General features: G+C 35.6%; 1 protein-coding gene across 1 annotated transcript in view; it reads left to right on the plus strand.

Moving 5' to 3' along the window:
• The window catches only part of LOC142358608 (uncharacterized), a 591,411-nt gene that overhangs the window by 524,725 nt on the left and 45,656 nt on the right, over positions 1-21,030 (plus strand). The window contains exons 20-22 of the mRNA XM_075410050.1: positions 9,079-9,342; positions 9,488-9,638; positions 13,326-13,521. Of these exons, the coding sequence (XP_075266165.1) occupies positions 9,079-9,342; positions 9,488-9,638; positions 13,326-13,521 (611 nt within the window). The remainder of the gene's footprint in view (positions 1-9,078; positions 9,343-9,487; positions 9,639-13,325; positions 13,522-21,030) is intronic.

Consider the following 21,030-nt stretch of genomic DNA (forward strand, 5'->3'; position numbering starts at 1 on the left):
TGAGCCTCCTAGGTGCACTCAAAAAAAAGTTATTAGAGTACGAGCACCAGGTACACCTCACTTTTCGGGGGTACGGTACTTGAAATCCAGAATTCTGACCAAAGTACGAATCGGATCGGGACGGGACATAGCTCATTCAATTGCCCGTGAAATAAGCTTTAAAACTATATATATGACATCTAATTTGGACCAGTATTTCGCGATTTAAAGACCAGGGAGCTATGACCCCCCCGACCACAATTTTATAACTCATTTCGCTTATAACCCATATTATAACCATATTATAACCTATATTATAACCGGGTTATAAACAGTGATATAAACAGTGATATAAAGAGTTATTGTTGGCTAATTATAACTAGTTTTACTAGCACTAACAGAGGGCAACATTGGCTCTTGAGTAAGTTTATATTGTGGGACATCTCTCGGCGCTTGTTCGGGCAGATTTGTAGGACTTTGCGCCATAATAGGGTCCACTGGGTGCCGCACCACGGGACCTCGGGTTATCATGGGAACCGTCACAGTAGCACCCCTTTTGACAATTTTGCCTCGGTTAAAGTTCGACATTTGGCTAATCTGAAAAGTACATAAATTTGGTGATTTTCGGCTAAAATTCGGCTCCAAACGGCTGAAAAATGGCTCAAAACGGCCCAAAACACCTGAAAAACCCTCAATGAACCCTCCCGGGGGGCTAATAATCACCCAATAATCAATTTGGTATGCCCCCGGCATCATTTGCTAGCACCCCGGGAAAGTGCCCAAAAAGTAATGCCAAAATCGTGGCACGTTGCGAAATTTTTTTGAATTCGAAAATTTCACTCGAATTTTTTTGAAAAGTTGGGTTTGACTTGGGAATCAACTTGCAAGTGTTACCCAAGTCTTGGCCAAGACTTGTCAGACTTGTAAGACTTTTTTTAAGACTTGCCCAGTACTGGAAAACGAAATAAGACTTGGATTTAGACTTGCCTAGTACTGATATAGACTTGGAGTTCGGTACGGGAAAGGACTGGTGGTCGATCTGTCTATCTTATTTCTTTAGTTGTTTCAATTCATGGAAGGCCACAAGCGCCTATCGCGGCTATTTTCCGACAATCTACGGGCTATATTTAATGTATCATAGGTTGTACACTGTTCTTTGTTACTTAGTATTGTTTATGAGAGAAAGACATGGGTGGGATCATTAGAAATTCGGCTCTTTTCTGTTATTGTCACCCCCCCAGCCTTATATAGCCAGTCTGTTTGCACCCCCCCCCCCCAAATATGTACTTTTTGGTCCTTAGAGATCCCTTATTTTTGTCATAATAAATTGCCGGTACCGGTAGACGAAGACGAATGGGTGAATTTTTGTTTCCGGTTGTCAAAAAAAATTAGTGCCATAAAACTATTCCTGTGAAAGAAGAGCCCAAAAATATTTAAAATACGCATTATTCTTTGTCTGCTTACATTATAAGCAAAAGTTCAATTACCGTATACGTCTTAATTTCAAAAGTTCGCTGCATAATTAAATTGTAAATGCCGTTTGTATATAATTGTATATGTAACTGTATGAAATGCAACCAATATGCTATAACATGCTACAAGTGGGGGGTGCAAATGGACGTGGGGGGGGGGGGGGGGGGTTCCTTGCAATGAATATCATTGCGTGGCCAATGTCCAAAAAATCGAGTATACCCAGTTCGATTTTCAATACGCATGTTTTAAGATCAGAGTTGTAGGCGTGTATGGAAATGAGTTACACGAGACTAATTTAAAGCAAGTTTGCTGCAAAATGGGACTTATGGGCACTCTTTTTTCACACTCATTTTGCACAGCGTACTTTTGCGGCTGGCGTGAAAATATGGGACAATTTTTTTGTCACTTATTTCCCCGCCATCAGTCACTAGTTTACACTCTATAAGCAATTCTTCCCAAATAACTAAGATCAGACCAAAATGAAGGAAAGCCCAATTGGTGATTATTCTCAGAAATTTCCCTCTCGGTACTAGTTGTGGATTAAGAGGACAATTAGCGTGTTGCGATTACACATGTCATTGAGTAGCGGTTCAAGATATTAAGTCCGAATTTTGAAGTGGCTTCGGCAGAGTCATGTAACTTTGCTCAAAACGCGCACGTTTTAAATTGACTAGCTCATTAGGAACTTCTCAACTTCTAACTCATTAGGAGCTTCTGGCATTTTAACTTCTGCAGACTTTCGGCATTTTAAAATGTGCACGTGAGTGTTTTAAGTAACTTATTTGCGTGTTTTGGGTAACTATTTTTCATGGTTGAAAATAGTATATAAATTGTGAAAACTGAGGACACGTACTGTTGACATTCGACTCCATAAAACGCAAATTTTTTTGAAAGCTGTTTTTTTAGACATTGGCCACGTGATGATCAGTCAAATTTTATCTTACAATTGCTGAGAATATGAGCAAAATATAAAATTGTCTCACTTTACGAGTCCGTAATTTTAATACAAAGGTAGTATCACTTTAAGCCTGACAAACGAGCGCCCTAGTCACCCATTTGTGTACCTGCCCGGCAATTAATGTTGTCGGGGGCATTTTTGTTTTTTCTGCAGAATTATTGCTTGACCGCTTTGACTTTGATTGACTTTTGCGTCCTTGACTGATGTGTTTAATTGCTCTCAAACGAAGTTCGTGGCAATTATATTAGTCCTGTCGGTCTTTTTTCTATGCGATTTTTCGCTTGACCGATTTTTCTTCTCACGCTTTTGACTTTTCGTCCTCATAAACGGGATAAACAGGTAGCGCCCAGCGGGCATTAAGTGCTCTTAGAGCCTTTCAGCTCTGTTTCAGCTCAAAGTGTTTTAAAGACATACCTATGGTGTGAAGGGCGGTTCTTAGAGGTTGAAGACACCCCCACTATTGCCCCGCACCATGCTGTTGCCCCTTCCACCCCACTGTTGCCGCCCCCTCCCCATCAGCACACCGGTGCACCCCCCGCCCCCACCCCCTTGGATACTGACGAACAACCGATCGCTAAAAATGCCCATTTTTATACTAATATTCGAACTTTTTTCAAGCTTTTTCAAAATTTTCGACATCTTTTGAGGTCCTTCAGCCCTAGGTGTCAAGAAACCTTCTCTTCTAGGGTTTTATATTAGGCTACTGCATAGTTTCTAGTGATAGTGGAATGGTTTCAACATTTTAACGTCACGAATTTCAGTCTTTTTTGACAAATTGTGCAAATGTTTCCAATTTTTTTGACATTTATATTTTATTATCCACCTCTTTCCGGACGCAGGGGCCAGAAAACGTCCTTAAGGTTTTGATAATGGTTACTGAAACAATTTTATTTGCAATGGAATAGTTTTCAGTTTTTTAATATGACAAATTTTTTGTCAATTTTTTTAAATAAAACTTGCATTTTCAAGTTTTTGTTGATTTTTAGGTGTCTCCAGCCTCTAGACTCGAGAAACCTCTTCTAGGGTTCAAAAGGTACTGTATGATTTCTAAATGTAATGAATTGTTTTTCCAGATTTGAAAACCACGAATTTCAGCATTTTTTCGACAAAACTTGCAATTTTTAAAAATTTTTTAACATTTATTGTCAGTTTATTATCGCTATTTTCGGTTTATTTGTCATTTTTGTCATTTATTCAGGTTTTCCAGCCTAACGGAAATTCTCCGTTAGGGTTTGATATTGAGCCACTGAAAAAGATTTGTCGGCCATGGATTAGTTACAACTTTGATCACAAGTTTTAGCAGTTTTTTTTTGAACTTTCAATTTTAAGTTTTTTGAAATTTTTTGTCATTTTCTTGGTTTCTCCAACCTCAACAGCCACATAACCTCTAGAGTTTGAGCTTAGGTTACTGCACAGCTTCTAGATATAATGGTAGGTATAATGGAGGTTTTTCTAGATATAATAAAGGTTCTAGATATATTAAAGGTTTTTCATGATTTTAAGATCAGCAATATTTAAAATTATTTGCATTTTTTTCAAATTTTTTTTATTCTTTTTGACTTTTTTATCATTTTTTCCGGCACCAGGGTCCTAGGGACCTCCGCCAAGGATTCATGAGAAGCTGTTGCATATATTCCAGATTCATGGAATTGTTATCAATATTTTAATGACTCCAGCGTTAGCACTTTTCTGCTAATATTTTTTTTTTAAATTTTCGAAAAATTATTATCATGTTCCAAGTTTACGGATGTTTTTAAGCCAGTAAAACTAATTAAAGCTTGAAATAGGGATACTGGATAGTCTCTTGAGACAATGAAACGGTTTTGAAGATATTAATGTCTTGAATTTTAGCAAGATTTTGTTAAAATTTGCGATTGTTTTCAAAATTTTTGAGTGTTTTTGTCCTTTTCTGAGTTTAACTATCATTACTGGCCAACGAAGTTTTTCAAGTCTTGCAGATGGGTTACTTGATATAACTCAGGAGAGAAAAAATAGTTTTGAACATTTTCAATGCAAAATCTGGAAGCTTTTCTTTTAAATTTTACAATATTTTGCAAATTTTTTAAATATCAGTTTTTCTAATTGGTTTGTTTACTAACAAAGCTAGAAAACTAAAAGTTAATGAGTCGAATCAAGCTAGCGCTGGCTTCAATAAACCGTGGCTAGCTACTGACGAAGCCAGCCGGTCGTTTGAGAGCAATTCGCCCGACGTTAGTCAGTTATGTTCTGAATTGCGCTCCTGTTTTCTACTTTGAATAGCTGAATTCATTTGAGAGCAGTTCACTGCTAAAGGTCAACTAAAAGTGCTCTGAAATTGGTTTCAATCAGCTCTAATAGCATCATGTGTGAACTTATTGACCCCCGTTGAAACAGCAACTCCCTTGATTTAAGCTGGTTGTAACACACTGTCGTTGGAGAGCATTTTTTTCACGTCAGTTGCTTGTTTGCGAGCAGTTTTAAATGTTTGAACGAGTTTTGATTGATCTCAAACAAAATGTTTCTAGATTCTTTTTTGTTTTACCAGGAATTTTAGGAATTTCACTTTAAAGCGAAAAAAGGCATCCTGACTTTCTTCACTTACAAAAATGACTTTCACACTCAACTATGTTGAGTTAAATTGAGAACTCAATATCGGTGCTATTCAGGTGAAGACGTCTGGGCGAGTTTTGACCCACCCGTCTTGGTCTTTTTTTGCAATTTCTCTATCCCTTCCGCACACCTAATTGCAATTACCCGCTCACCACAAACATCTACCCCAACCCTCTGAGCACACTTAACTTGCTGAAACATGATTCGAATCTATTCTGTTTCGCCCCCCCCCCAGTGTTTTTATGACCCTCAGTTAGAAATTATATGTTATTATATAGCACGTTACTAGTAAGAAAATAGCACGTGCGCCTTGGGGGTCATAAAAGATTTACGCTCATAAAGCGGGGGGGGGGGGGGAAACAGAATAGATCCCATAATTCTTGTTCATATCTAATTTTAAGGTACTCGTGCAGTGTCTTATTTTCCGCTTTAAATTCCGGGTCGATTTTTGTTTAATAGCCGCCCTCATCTCAGCCGGCTATTATAGCGCTTCTATTTTTTTTATTTTTACGACTCGAAGAGGAGTATTGGTTTTCTTAAGGTTTTTTTTACCGGAAATACTATTCGTTCAGACGCTGTTTTGAACTAAAAGCGAAAGTGAGTAAAATTGCCGTGTGAACTAATTTTTTCTGAGCGAGAGAAGTTTTTTGATCATGCGCCGCGTTTAGTGAATGACTTTTTGACTTTAAAAAGTAGTTTTTGGTTGAATGGCACATATAGATAACCGTTTTTAGCCGTTTTTTTCGTCTAAGTGGCCCAGTTTTTTTGCCTGTAATTGGGTTTTTGTAGAAATAAATTTTATTCGATGTTATATTGAATTGTCAACCTCAGAAATTGATGCCACAGTGTTTTGCAGAGCCCGAAAATGCGTTTCAAGTTCAAAATTGGAACATATTTCTTGATTTTCTGGTTAGTTTTTGGCTTTTTTTCTATTAATTTCTTCATTTTTAAATCTTTTAACCGTCTTGTTGTCAAGAATCAGTTAGTATGGCAACTTACTTTTGACAGTTCATATACTCAACGCCTCTTTCTACCTCGATGTAATTTTCTTTTATAAAATTGTACATATGCTAATCCGATTTTGGTAGTTTTTTTCCCGATTTTTGTCCGTTTTTTGTTTGTGTTTGGTTTTAATCACTAGAAATAGTCTTTTTGTGAAACATGAGGGACTCTAATTTCGTTTCAATACAATTTCAATTATTTTTTGGCGTTAAGTTTTTGAAAAACACTTAAAACTTTTTCGTAAATGCAGTATTAAAAGTTTTTTGACCTTTTTTTGCAAAATGTTTCAATGTTTTGTATGTTTGAATTCTGCTTTTTCTTATTTTTTGTTCTCTTCAGGAAGTTAGATCTTTGTATCGGATGACTCATTATCTTTTCTATGTCTCGAATAATGAACAATGAAATGTATTCGTTTTTCTTGATTTTTTAAATTCCATTTTCTACTTTCAAAAATCAGGAATGTCTTTTAATTACAGTGTTCCTTACATTGTGTCCATGTTCTTCACATTCTAGTTAGTATAATTCTAGTTTTGTCCTAGCACCTAATTTTTTTCGGTATATTGATTTTATCGGTTGTTAAAAAAATGAATCATTTCAGCTTTTTCTTAGATTTTCGTAATTTCTTTGTTTTGCACTTGTTTTCATTCAACATAAGGCAGTACTGAGAGTTTGCTAGCAATGCTTTTCCAAAATTTCCACTTCTTACTATTTACTGCAACTTTCTTCCGACCTTGGTAATAATTCTAACGGTTTTTTGCCTTTGAATATTCTGCTGCTTATGTCTTCAATGATCAATTTAATTTTGCAATTAGTATGAAATCATGTTGTCTTGCATATGTACAACAAGCAAGAAGTATGTGTTGTTTTTTTTGTCTTAAATGCAGTGATTAGAAATCTAATTGCAGTGGTTTTCTGGCGCTTAAGTTTGAGCATTCTTTTTGAAAAATTTATCGTAGTTTCTTGATTATTATCTGCCGTTTGCTTTCGAGATCTTTTTCAGATTAGTATCATGAGCTTTTGAGGGCAATTGATAGCCTTGTTAGTTTTTTTAGTTTACCAGTTATTTGACCATTTTGATTATTTCGGACTTTTTTCGACGTTACCAAACGTTTTCAATAATATGAAATTTTGCTGCATCTTGTTTGTCTTGGTGACAGTGGTTTAAGTTTCACCAATTTATAGATCAGACCTGGGGAGGTAATGAGTTAAAGGTTCAATACAAAAGGTAATGGCTTCCGCTGCATTTAAGGGTTTTGTTTGTGAAGTTTTGAAGCTTCGAGTCGCTTCCGGAATTCGTCGAACTTTTTTTCGCGTTACCATTTTGCCGCTTTTTCGACATTTTGCGTGAAATTTTTTTGACTTCTCTAGGCTAGTTTCTCTTATCTCTCATTCTGCTAAAATTGAATTTGAACATCAGTTGCTCAGCAAAACAATTCGAAATGAACAGAGTCAGAATTAAAAATTGAAGTCAGAAATGGAAACGGGATAAACCCATAAAGCCCAATTTTAGATGCCCGCTATTCGAACGTCGTTCCTATTAGTCTTAGTTACCATCTCTTATGCTTATTGGTATTGATAGTAGCCCCTGTGGCCTCTCTCTAAGAAACAGAAGTATGTTCAACTACGAAATGCCATCAAAATAAATCGGACTTAAAAAAATGTTTTTGTACAAAAATCTTTTTTTTTTCAATATCTTCTATTCTTTCAATCCCAATCATGCTTATTGGAATCAACGGCGGCTATTTTCCGGCAATCTGTCGGGTATGTTCTTTTTTTTGGTTCCAATTCCTTAAGAGGATAATACTTTTCGGTTTTTGAGCGGCTTCTTAGTTTTGGCTTAAAGTTTCAGTTAGCACGAAGTTTCGTTTCGTTACCGGAGTCCTCCGGTCATGTTTTAGTTTCGTTGTCTGCCGCTTATTTTCTGCAAAACATTTTTTGCGCCGCAAGCTTCAAAACATTTATTTTGTTTATCTTTTAATTCCGCTCTCCAACTTCGTTTAAGTGCGTGACGACGTTTGATACACTCATTGGCAGCGAATTTTAACTCAATTGCGTGATAAATTTTTGATCATAAATGACTTAGCTCACTCTCTAAACTACTTTTAACACCACTATCCAGGTGACTAAGTTGTTCTAACCCTTTTCAAGGTCAAATGAGGGTTTCTATATAATTTGGATGTCACTAATAACCTATGGTTACTAAAATGTAAGCACTATCATTTTTCAAATAGTTTTTTACACTTCAACTCAGTTCTCTGTATGTTTCTATCTATATCTTACAGCTTAATAATAATCCACTACGTGTATACTGCCCCCGCCCCCAGCTTATTGTGGCTGGAGCGTTGAGTACCCCCTGAATAATTAAATATGTATGTTATTATGAAAAGCGAGTAAAATAGGAAAGATGCGAAAAGCGTCAATTTTAACTTTCTCTGATCTTTTTAGTGGATTAACCGGTGAAGATGTTAAAGGTGGTGTCAGAATTTCGACAATTCTTCGGACATAGTTTTTGGAGATTGTCGCTAGCTGTTCGAATTCACTGACGCGTCTTGTTAATACTTAATTTTAGTTTATTTGATAGTACAAACGGCTTTTCATCCAGCAATTGCCGATATTTAAACAATGCTGTGACCTCTTAATTGAAAATGAGTGGACTGTTTAAAAAACTGAACATTCAACCCACTCAGACGGGATTTCATGCATTGAAGTTCTAACATGTGTTCGAATTGAGTTAATGGAAATGAAGTCTTTCTTTTCAAACAATATGAATTAATTCAAAGCCTGAGGTAAGTAGCATGTGCAGTCAAAGAACCTCGAATGTACGGCAAGAGAAGTAAAATTAATATATAGTATCTGTTTTATATCCCTAGTCGGAAAAAATGGATAATTTTATAAATTTTTAATCGATTTATTTTGAAGTTAACTCTGAAATTTTCTAACTCATGGAAATGCTCTACGACTTTTCACATAAATATCGGCAACTTTCGGCGACAGTATCTGTATATAGAATCTCTCCATTGTGAGGCGCCGGAGGCTGCAATCAGATAGTTATGGTCTAATCCTTGTTTGTATTGTAGACTTGAATCGTGAGTTGAACAAAGAGCGGGAGAGGGGGGCTGGACTGCGTGCAGAGGCGGAAATGCACAAGAACTACGCGTCAGAGGTGCTGGCTGAATTGTCCCACTTGGAGCAGAAGACTGTGAATGAACTGAACGACAAACTGACCTCTTTGCAGACACAGTTGAAGGCATCTGAGTCCAATCTGTGGGAGAAGAACCGTGCGTTCAATATCGCCAGAAACACTATAGCCGATCTCACCAATGAACTACAGAGCGCCAAGTGTAAGTCTATCTATGCTCAAGATATCACACGAGGGGGACATGTGTGATCACCAAATGTGGTCAAGCGTGAGCTCAAGCATCCGCCCCAACTCCTTTGATGATGCTCATTGCCAGTATGAGATTATCATTTTGATTTGCGATTTAGTTGAACTTGAGGAGACAAAGAAGAGCAGTGGTCAACTGGAGGTGCGTTGTCGCACTGTGGAGAAGTCTGAGAAGGATTTGACAAAGAAGCTACAGTCAAAGGAAGCAGAGATGAAGGCTATGGACAGAAGCCTCAAGTTGGCTCAGAACAGGTTCACATTTCCTAGACATCTCAGCGAGTAACTGCAATTCGAAAATTGCATTCATCAAATTTAATGAAGCGTTCCATTTTGGTAAAAAATATCACGTAGGCAAGGTTAAAATGGATTTGTGGTATTTTTATAGCTGTAAGCTGAGCGGAGCTATATTGCGGTGCTCTTGGTTTTTTTACGACTCGAAGAGGAGTATTGGTTTTTACGACTCGAAGTATTGGTTTTCTTAAAGTTTTTTTTACCGTAAGTACTATTCGTTCAGATGCTGTTTTGACCTAAAAGCGAAAGTGAGAAAAATTGCCATGTGAAGTAATTTTTTTTGAGCGAGAGAAATTTTTGATCATGCGCTGCGTTTAGTGAATGACTTTTGGACTTTGAAAAGTAGTTTTTGACTGAATGGCACTATAGATAACCGTTTTAGTCGTTTTTTCGTCTAAGTGGCCCATTTTTATGCTTGTATTTTGGTTTTTTGTAGAAATGATTTTTATTCGATGCTATATTGACATGTAAACCTTGGAAATTAATAGCACAGTGTTTTGCAGAGCCTGAAAACGCGTTTCAAGTTCAAAATTGGCACATATTTTTTGATTTTTCAATTAATTTTTGGCTTTTTTCCTATTAATTTCTTCATTTTTGGATCTTTTAGCCGTCTTTTTGTCAAATATCAGTTAATATGACAACTTCCCGTTGATAATTTATATACTCAATGCCTCTTTTTACCTCTATCTAATTTTGTTTTATAAAATTGTACATATGCTAATCGGATTTTGTTAGTTTTTTTCTAATTTTCCTCAGTTTCTTTGTGTGTATTTTGGCTTTAATTAGTATAAATAATCTTTTTGTTCAACATGAGGGGCTTTCATTTCGTTTCAATCAAAACGTTAATAATTTTTTAGCGTTGAATTTTTGAAAAACAATTAAATTTTATTTATAAATCCAGTCTTACAAATGTTTTGACATTTTTTGCAAAATGTTTCAATGTTTCGTATGTTTGATTTTTACTTTTTCCGTGTGAACTAGTTTTTTCTGAGCGAGAGACGTTTTTTGATCATGCGCTGCGTTTAGTGAGTGACTTTTCGACTTTGACTTAATGGTACACATATATAACCGTTTTTAGCCGTTTCTTCGTCTAAGTGGCCCAGTTTTTTTGCTTGTAATTTGGTTTTTTGTAAAAAATATTTTTTATTAGATGGTATATTGAAGTGTAAACATCGGAGATTGACACAACAGTGTTTTTCATAGCCTGAAAATGCTTTTGAAGGTCAAATTTGGCACATACTTCTTGATTTTTAGTTAATTTTTGTCTTTTTTCCTGTTAATTTTTTCATTTTTCAATATTTCAACCGTCTTTTTGTCAAAAATCAGTTAATATGGCAACTTCTCTTTGATAATACATATACTCAACGCCTCTTTCTACCTCAATGTAATTTTGTTTTATAAAATTGTACATATGCTAATCCGATTTTCGGAATTTTTTTTACAATTTTTCTCAGCATTCTGTTCAAATTTTGGTTAGCCTTTTGTGCAACATGAAGGACTTTAAATTCGTTTGAATAAAAATGAACTACTTTTGGCGTTAAGTTTATGAAAAACACTTCAAATTTTTTTCATAACTGCAGTCTCAAAAATTTTTTGACCATTTTTTTGACCAATTTATTCTTTTCTCAATTTTTTTTACCATTTTTTTTGACCAAATGTTTCAATATTTCGTATGTTTGAATTCTGAAGTTTCTTTTTTCTGTTCTCTTTAGGGGGATTGAAATTTTTCTCGGATGACTCGTTGTCTTTTCTTTGTCTCGATGCTGAACAATGAAATTATTCGTTTTTAATTGCTCTTGAACGAAGTTCATTGCAATTATTATAAACCAATTTTTATGCCGATCTTTCGCTTGAGCACTTTGCGCTTTTCTTCTAGAGCAATCTTTGACTTCTCAAGCGAATTTTTCACGCTTTGGTGCTTCATTTTTGAGTGATCTCTATTGCTCTCACTCGGAAGTAAAGCTGGTTGCTTTTATAAAGTCGGTTGCAGCATAGCAAAAATATGGGCCAAATAGCACAGTCGGTAGTGCATATGGGTATGAAGAGGGCGGTCAATGGTTCGAAATCTGGTGGGGCGAAATGTTTTTCCACCAGCTTGTCGTTCGAGAGCAATTCTTCAACATTAGTTGGTTTACGTTTCTTGATTTTTTTTAATTTGATTTTCAACTTTCAAATATCGAGAATTAGTCTTTTTGGTACAGTGCTTCTTTTATTGTGTCCATATTCTTCACATTCTAGTTTGTATCTTTCTAGATTTTTACTGGCACCTACATTTTTTTCGTTATATTGATTTTTCCAGTTGTTAAAAAATTGAATGATTTCAACTTTTTCTTAGATTTTCGTCATTTCTTTGTTTGCCAATGATTTCTTCCAGCGTAATGCTAGTAATGAGAGTACTGAGAGTTTGTTAAAAAGCCGTTTCCAAAATTTCCACTGATTAGTATTTATTGTAATTTTTTCCCGGCCTTGGTATTGTTTTTAAAGGTTTTTTCCTTTTGAATTTTATTCTGTTGCTTATGTCTTTCCTATGATTAATTTAATTTTTGATTTAGTATGAAATCATTTCTAGAATATATACAACAAGGAAGAAGTATGTGTTGTTTTGTTTTAATTGCAGTGATTAGAAATCTAATTGTAGTGGTTATCTGATTCTTGAATCAGAGCATTCTTTTTTGAAAAATTTAATTTAGTTTCTAAGATTTATGTCGTTTGCTTTTGCGATCTCTTTGAGATTAGAATCATGATTTATTTGAGGGTAATTGATAGCCCTGTCAGTTTTTCAACCTATCAAATTTTAGCATCCTAATTATTTTGGACTTTCTAACGTTACCAAACGTTTTCAATAGTATAAAATTTTGCTGCATTTTGTTTCTCTTGGTGACAGTTGTTTAAATTTCACCAATTCTTAGATCAGACCTGGGGAGGTAATGAGTTAATGGTTTAATACTAAAGTTAACGGCTTCAGCTGCATTTTTGGTTTCTTTGTGGAGTTTTGACGCTTCGAGTCGCTTCCGGAATTCTTCCGGCTATGTTTTTGTTTCGTCGTCTGACGCTCTTTTTCGTTTTACATTTGTTCGCGCAGCAAAGCTGAAAAATCAAATTTTCTGAATGACTTCTTCCTCTCACTAACGGCGTTTGCGCGCATGAAGTCATTTTTCACTCTATTTAGCAAAAGTTGTTTGCGTGATTATAGTTTGATCACAAGTGACTTACCTCAATCAATAAAATGACTTTTGAACTTTAAAACTTAGGTTTAATTTGAATTTGTTCAAGGTCAAAGGAACTCATATGTGCAATAAAGGTCCCTAGTAAAAGGTTTCTGTGGAATGAATTTTAACAAGCTTTATTAATTTATCGCTGAATGTTTTTTACCTACCTTTTTGAGCGGCCTGTGTTTTCAATTTATATCTGTAACTGTTTATATCTCTATTATTCGGCACGCAAATCTATCTTTTCGCAGCTATTGCGGCAATCTGCCGGCTATGTTTGAAAATTGTGTCCTTTCTAATAGTGACATAATCTTCAATGGTGTATCGAATTGAGTAAGCCATGGAACATTGGGCTGACCAAGATTTTGCCAAGCGATAGGGTTCTCGTAATTGAGTCACGTGACTAATCTGTGTGAAGTATTTGTGTTACTGTTGTTAGGTGCAATGACATGGAGTGTTCTCGGGACTCGCGAGTTGGTCACCTGGAGAGGGAGGCAGAGAGTCTGGAGCGACAGCTGGAGGAGGCGAGAGGGGACAAAAGACGCCTGCAGAGACAGGTGGACTCCATCAGTGAACAGGTGGACACCTGCAAGCTACACATTCAGAAACTCACGCTCTCCAAAGAGACACACGAGGCTAGTTCTTTCTTACGTTCTTCTCTACATAATCCGATATCTACATCTGTAAATGGAATGGAAATGAATCAAATTTCATATCGAGTACATTCGTGTGGGTGTTTTATTATGCACATTATTAATAGCCGCCCTCATCTTCTCAGCCGGCTATTATAGCGCTCCTAATAGTTGCGAAGCTGTAAGCTGAGCAAAGCTATATTGCGGTGCTCTTGGTTTTTTTTTGTTTCGTCGTCTGACGCCTTTTTTTCGTTTTACACACAGCAAAGCTGAAAAAGTCAAATTTTCTGAATGACTTCTTTCTCTCACTAACGGAATTTGCGCGCGTGACGTCATATCTCACTCGTTTTAGCAAAAGTTTTTAGGTTATTTGCGTGATTAGATTTTGATCATACGTGACTTAACTCACTCAATAAAATGACTTTTGCACTTTAAAACTTAAGTTTAATTTGAATTTGTTTACGGTCAAAGGAACTCATTTGTGCAGTAAAGGTCCCTAATAAGAGGTTTCTGTGGAATGAATTTTAGCAAGCTTTATTAATTTATCGCTGAATGTTTTTTACCTAGTTTTTTGAGCGGCGTCTATTTTCAATTCAGATCTGTATCTGTTTCTATCTGTATTATAAGGCACGCAGGTCTATTCTTTCGCAGCTATTCCGGCAATCTGCCGGCTATGTTTTACAACAATTCAAAGAATTTGAATAGTATTGGGGCGCTGTCTTTTTACGTATTGCGTATATTTTTAGTATTGCAGAAGTCCTTTTTTTAATCAATTTTATTGGAGTGATTTTTGAAGCGGGAAATGAAACGCGTGAAAAAATTTGGAGTGATTTTGGGGCTGAACAAAAGTTAAGAGCGGAGCGAAAAGAGAGTGGTTTATGTTCATACCGCTGTTTTCGAGAGAGCGACAAATTGATGTGTGAAAAAAATTTTTCCAAGCGAGCGAATTTTTTTTGTTCACGTGCGGCATTTTAAAGCAGTTTTTTTATTTATTTTGGTTACGAGGTTTGGTTATGATTTTGTTTTAATTTTAGGCTGGTTTCGGTAGCGCTTTGAAGGTTTTTTGGGAAATTCATGTGAATTTTATGATAATTCGGAGGTTTTTTTATGTATTTTGCTGATTTTCGGGGGCTAGTTTTTGTGTTTTCTTGACGATTTTGTGTTACTGGCTCAAATGGGTATTGAAGAAACCCATTATACTTGAGTAAATTTATGATAACTTTTGGTTACAGTTTTGTGGGTAAGAATTATTTTTTTGATGAGAAATATGACAAAAAAATGCCGAAAACTGGAACTATTTTTCTAAATTTTTTGCAGTTTTTCGTTTTTTTTTCTGTTTTTAGCTAAGTTTCTTTGCCTATTATGACTTGCCTATTGTTTTGCGAGCATCTGGATACCTTATTGGTTGATGGGAATTTTTCTTTGGTTTAATATGCTTTTGAAATTTTAAAAAATTTGATAATTTTTACCAGTTTTTCCGTGAAAGTTGTTTTTAAGAGCTTTCTTTTCATAATTTAGCCTAAAGTATTTTTTCAAAATTCACATAAGTGGTCTTAGTAAGTACTAGTTGTTTTGATGAAGTTATTTTGGCTGAGATAGTTTTTCGGGATCTCAATTTATAACAAAATTTGATCAGATTTTTTATCACATTTTAACAGATTTGATTTTATTGTCTTTACTTCTTTGTTTCATGGTTTTGTTTCAAGATAATTATTAATTAGTGAAGGCACGTTTTGTTTGATGAGTAGTTGGATGGCGTTTAAATGGATTTTCACTTCGAGTCGTTTCCGGATTTTCTTCCGGCTATGTTTTTTTTTAAGGTATGTTTACACATTGTCATGATTTTTGAAGTCAAATCGGAGTGGTGATTTTGGTCACACCGAAACAGGAAATGAAGCGAAAAGCGAGTGGTTTTTGCGGCGTGAATTTTTTGCTCTAATTTTAGAGCAGAGTGAGAAAATGGTGTTTGAACAGAAATTCGGTTTCTCGGTAGTGGTTTTTTGTTCACATGTGGAAATTTCACTCTGATTTTACTGTTTTTCCGATTTTTTGGATCGGTTTTTTTTCTAAATGGTTTTCCCAAACCACTCACATCTCATTATAGGCCTAGTTTTCTGTTTAGTCAATGAAAATTCTTTGAATTGTACGTCAGGACTTGTCCTGCTCTTTTTTTTACTTCGTCGATCTTATTTTCGCTTTACCATTTTGCCGCTTTTTTAGCATTTTGCGTGAAAATTTTTCGACTTCTCTAGGTTAGTTTCTCTCTTCTCTCATTCTGCTAAAACTGAATTTGAATATCAGTTGCTCAGCAAAACAATTCGAAATGAACAGAGTCAGAATTGGAAACGGGATAAACCCATAAAGCCCAATTTTAGATGCCCTCTATTTGAACGTCGTTCCTATAAGTCTTAGTTACCATCTCTTGTGCTTATTGGTATTGATAGTGGCCCCTTTAGCCTGTCTCTAAGAAACAGAAGTATGTTCAACTACGAATGCCATCAAAATAAATCGGACTTAAAAATGTTCTTGTACAAAACTCTTTTTTTCAATATCTTCTGTTCTTTCAATCGCAATCATGCTTATTGGAATCAACGGCGGCTATTTTCCGGCAATCTGCCGGGTATGTTTATAACATTACGCAATCAAGAAATTTCAAAGCCGCAGAAAGGTTCTCATTGCTCTAATTGCTTAGAGCTTTTCATTGCTCTAATTGCAAAGGATTTTTATTCGGCTTTGTTTCTTTGTACTATAAAAAAAACTCGAAGTTAAAAAAACTTAAGTTTTTATAGTTTTTGTGTTAGAGTTGTTTTTGAACGTCATTTCTATTCCTTAATTTTTTTATGGCATTTATGGAGGTTCAGGGTTCACAATAGTTGTTCAGTTGTTTAGTCAGAAGGTTGGGCATATTTCTCCTTAGAGTCGTTTCTGGAATTCTTCCGGCTATATTTTTTAATCAAATTTTATTGGAGTGATTTTGCGGCTGAACAAAAGTTAAGAGCGGAGCAAAAATAGAGTGGTTTTTGTTCATACCGCTGTTTTTAAGAGAGCGACAAATTGATGTGTGAAAAAATTTTTTCTAAGCGAGCGAAATTTTTTTGTTCACGTGCGGCATTTTAAAGCAGTTTTTTTTATTTTGGTTACGAGGTTTGGTTATGATTTTGTTTTAACTTTAGGCTGGTTTCGGTAGCGCTTCGAAGGTTTTTGGAAATTCATGTGAATTTTATGATAATTCGGAGGTTTTTAATGTATTTTGCTGATTTTCGGGCTAATTTTTGTTTTCTTGACGATTATTTTGTGTTACTGGCTCAAATGGGTATTGAAGAAACCCCTTCTACTTGAGCAAATTTATGTTAACATTTGGTTACAGTTTTGTGGGTAAGAATCATTTTGTTGAGAATAATGACAAAGAAATGCCGAAAACTGGATCTATTTTTCTTAATTTTTAGCAGTTTTTTTTCTGTTTTTAGCTAATTTTCTTAGCCTGTTATGACTTGCCTATTGTCTTGCGATTATCTGGATACCCTATTGGTTGATGGGAATTTTTCTTTGGTTTGATATGATTTTGAAATTTTAAAAAAATTGATGATTTTTACCAGTTTTTCCGTGAAAGTTGTTTTTAAGAGCTTTCTGTTCATAATTTAGCCTAAAGTTTTTTTTCAAAATTCACATAAGTGGTCTTAGTAAGTACTAGTTGTTTTGCTGAAGTTATTTTGTGCAGAGTTAGTTTCTCGGGATCTCAATTTATAGCAAAATTTGATCAGATTTTTTATCATATTTTAACAGATTGATTTTATTGTCTTTACTTCTTTGTTTCATGGTTTTGTTTCAAGATAATTATAAATTAGTGAAGGCACGTTTTGTTTGATGAGTAGTTGGATGGCGTTTAAATGGATTTTCACTTCGAGTCCTTTCCAGAATTTCTTCCGGCTATGTTTTTTTTAAGGTATGTTTACACATTTTCATGATTTTTGAAGTCAAATTGGAGTGGTGATTTTGGTCACACCGAAACAGTAAATGGAGCGAAAAAGCGAGTGGTTTTGCGGCGTGAATTTTTTGCTCTAATTTTAGAGCAGAGTGAGAAAATGGTGTTTGAATAGAAATTCGGTTTCTCGGTAGGGGTTTTTTAATCACATGCGTAAATTTCACTCTGATTTTTACTGTTTTTCTGATTTTTTGGATCGGTTTTTTTTTCTAAATGGTTTTCCCAAACCACTCACATCTCATTCTAGGCCTGGTTATCTGTTTAGTCAATGGAAATTCTTTGAATTGTACGTCAGGACTTGTCCTGCTCTGTTTTTTTACTTCGTCGAACTTTTTTTCGCTTTACCATTTTGCCGCTTTTTCAGCATTTTGCGTGAAATTTTTTTGACTTCTCTAGGCTAGTTTCTCTCTTCTCTCATTCTGCTAAAACTGAATTTGAACATCAGTTGCTCAGCAAAACAATTCGAACTGAACAGAGTCAGAATTAAAAATTGAAGTCAGAAATGGAAACGGGATAAACCCATAAAGCCCAATTTTAGATGCCCGCTATTTGAACGTCGTTCCTATAAGTCTTAGTTACCATCTCTTGTGCTTATTGGTATTGATAGTAGCCCCTTTAGCCTGTCTCTAAGAAACAGAAGTATGTTCAACTACGAATGCCATCAAAATAAATCGGACTTAAAAATGTTTTTGTACAAAACTCTTTTTTTCAATATCTTCTATTCTTTCAATCCCAATCATGCTTATTGGAATCAACGGCGGCTATTTTCCGGCAATCTGCCGGGTATGTTTATAACATTACGCAATCAAGAAAGTTCAAAGCCGCAGGAAAAGTTAGGTTTCGGGGAAAAATTATGAACTATAATTAACATTGAAATTGTTCAAAAGGACTATTGCTGCGAGGCGCTAAGCTGACCGTAGGTATATTGCGGTGTTCCTGGTTTTTTACAACTCGAAGAAGAGTATTGGTTTTCTTGAGGCTTTTTTTACCGGAAGTACTATTCAGACTAGTACTATTATTGGTCTTCTCTTGTTTTTAATTGCTCTCGAACGAAGTTCGTAGCAATTATTATAAACGTTGGTTTTTTGCAATTTTTTTGCTTCACCGTTTTTGATCGAATCCCGGCTTGGTTAGTTTTTGACCCCATAGAAAAAATTTATCTGGGCTACAGCCCCTGAATTAAATTGCCTCACCTTTCGTTTGAGAGCATTTCTTCGGACATTAATCGGTTTATGTTTTTAATAGCCGCCCTCATCTTCGCAGCCGGCTATTATAGCGTTCCTTTTTTTTACTTCGTCGAACTTTTTTTTCGCTTTACCCATTTTACCGCTTTTTTGACATCTTGCGTGAAATCTTTTTGACTTCTCTAGGCTAGTATCACTCTTCTGTCATTCTGCTTAAAGTTCGTTTAAACAGAAGCTGCTCAGCAAAGCAATGCAAAATGAAGAGAGTCAATATATAAAAAAAATCAAAGTCAGAAATAGAAACGGAATAAAACCATAAAGCCCATTTTTAGATGCCCGGTACTTGAACTTTGTTCTCATAAGTTTTAGTTGCTATCTATAATGCTTATTGGTATTAATACTAGACTCTGTAGCCTCTCACTGAGAGACAGGAGTATGTTCAATTACAAAATGACATCAAAATATATCGCACTCAGAAATAATTTTATACAAAAATCAGTTTTTGTTGGTGTTTTCTGTTCTTTCAATCCCAATAGAGTTATGGGAATAAACGGCGGCTATTTTCCGGCAATCTACCGGGTATATTTAATTTTCGTCAAGAATTTTATTAAGACCTTATGACGTCACAATCACTTCAAACATGCTTTTTGGTCTTTCGTTCGTGCAACTTCAACTGTATTGCGCGCGTGCGTCTTTTTCACTCTTACTGAAGCAATTGTTTTGTTTATTTGCGTGATTGGGCACACGTGACTTACCGTACTCTCAAAAACGGGTTCATCAGTCTGAATTTCACTTGTCTTCACTTAATTTTAAGGAGATGGTCAAGTGAATGTTTCACACTAATTGAATGTTATTTGAGGGCACCTAATGAAGCAGATATACCGTCATGCAGACTCCTAATCAATTTATCTCAGATTTTGAAAGTTTGTTTGCAGGTTTTTTTACTATCTTTTTGTGACTGCAAATCTACGAAGCTATTCTCTCAATGGGCTTCAAGTATGAAATGGGCACATATTTCTCAAATTTTTGATTATTTTTGATTGTTTAATTGCTCTCAAAGGAAGTAGCAAATATATTAGTCCTGTCGGTCTTTTTTATGCGATTTGTTGCTTGACCGATTTTTCGTCTGACGCTTCTGACATTTCGTCCTCAAAAACGGGATAAACAAGTGGCGCCCGACGGGCATTAAGTTCTCTTAGAGCCTTTCAGTTCAAACTGTTTTGGAGACATATACGTATGGTATGAAGGGCGGTTCGTTGAAGTTGAAGACACCCCCACAGTTGACCCCCCATTATTGCCCCAGCCCCCCCCCCCACCCCCATCAACCGCGCTGTTGCCCCCCACCCCCACTGTTGCCCCCTCCCTCCCCATCATCAGCCCCCAAAGCTTTTTGAAAATGTTTGTCTTTTTAATAGCCGCCCTCATCTTCTGAGCCGGCTATTATTGCGCTCGTATTTTTCTTTTTTTTACTTCGTCAAACTTTTTTTCGCTTTACCATTTTGCCGCTTTTTCGACATTTTGCGTGAAATCTTTTTGACTTCTCTAGGCTAGTTTCTCTCTTCTCTCATTCTGCTAAAAGTGAATTTGAGCATCAGTTGCTAAGCAAAGCAATTCAAAATGAACAGAGTCGGTATAAAAAATTGAAGTCAGAAATAGAAACGGGATAAACCCATAAAGCCCAATTTTAGATGCCCGCTATTTCAACGTCGTTCCTATAAGTCTTAGTTACCATCTCTAATGCTTATTGAAGTTGATAGTAGCCCCTGTAGCCTCTCTCTAAGAAACAGAAGTATGTTCAACTACGAAATGCCATCAAAATAAATCGGACTTAAAAAATATTTTTGTACAAAAATCTTTTTTTTTCGTTCAATCCCAATCATGCTTATTGGAATCAACGGCGGCTATTTTCCGGCAATCTGCCGGGTATGTTTCTGAGTTCTTTCAGCCCGAGGTGTCAAGTAACCTCCTCTAGGGGTCTATAAAGGGTACTGCATAGTTTCTAGTGGTATTCGAATAGTTTCAACATTTTAACATCACTAATTTTAGCATTTTTTGACAAAACATGCGAATTTTTTGACATTTTTTAGTATTCACGTTTTTCCAGACGCAGGGGCTAGAAAAAGTACTTATGGGTATCATAATAAGTTACTGAAAAATTTTTACTTGACATGGAATAGCTTCTAATTTTTAATATGACAAATTCTAGCATTTTGTTTTATAAAACTTGCATTAGTTTTATGTTTTTTTTAAACCTTTTGTCGGTTTTTAGGTTTTTCCAGCCTCAAGAGCCGAGGAATCTCCTTTGGGGTTTGACAATAGGTTACTGTATACTTTCTAAATGTAATG

Source organism: Convolutriloba macropyga, chromosome 2 (genome assembly GCF_964194025.1).
Source record: "Convolutriloba macropyga chromosome 2, txConMacr16.3, whole genome shotgun sequence".
Taxonomy (NCBI): domain Eukaryota; kingdom Metazoa; phylum Xenacoelomorpha; order Acoela; family Convolutidae; genus Convolutriloba; species Convolutriloba macropyga.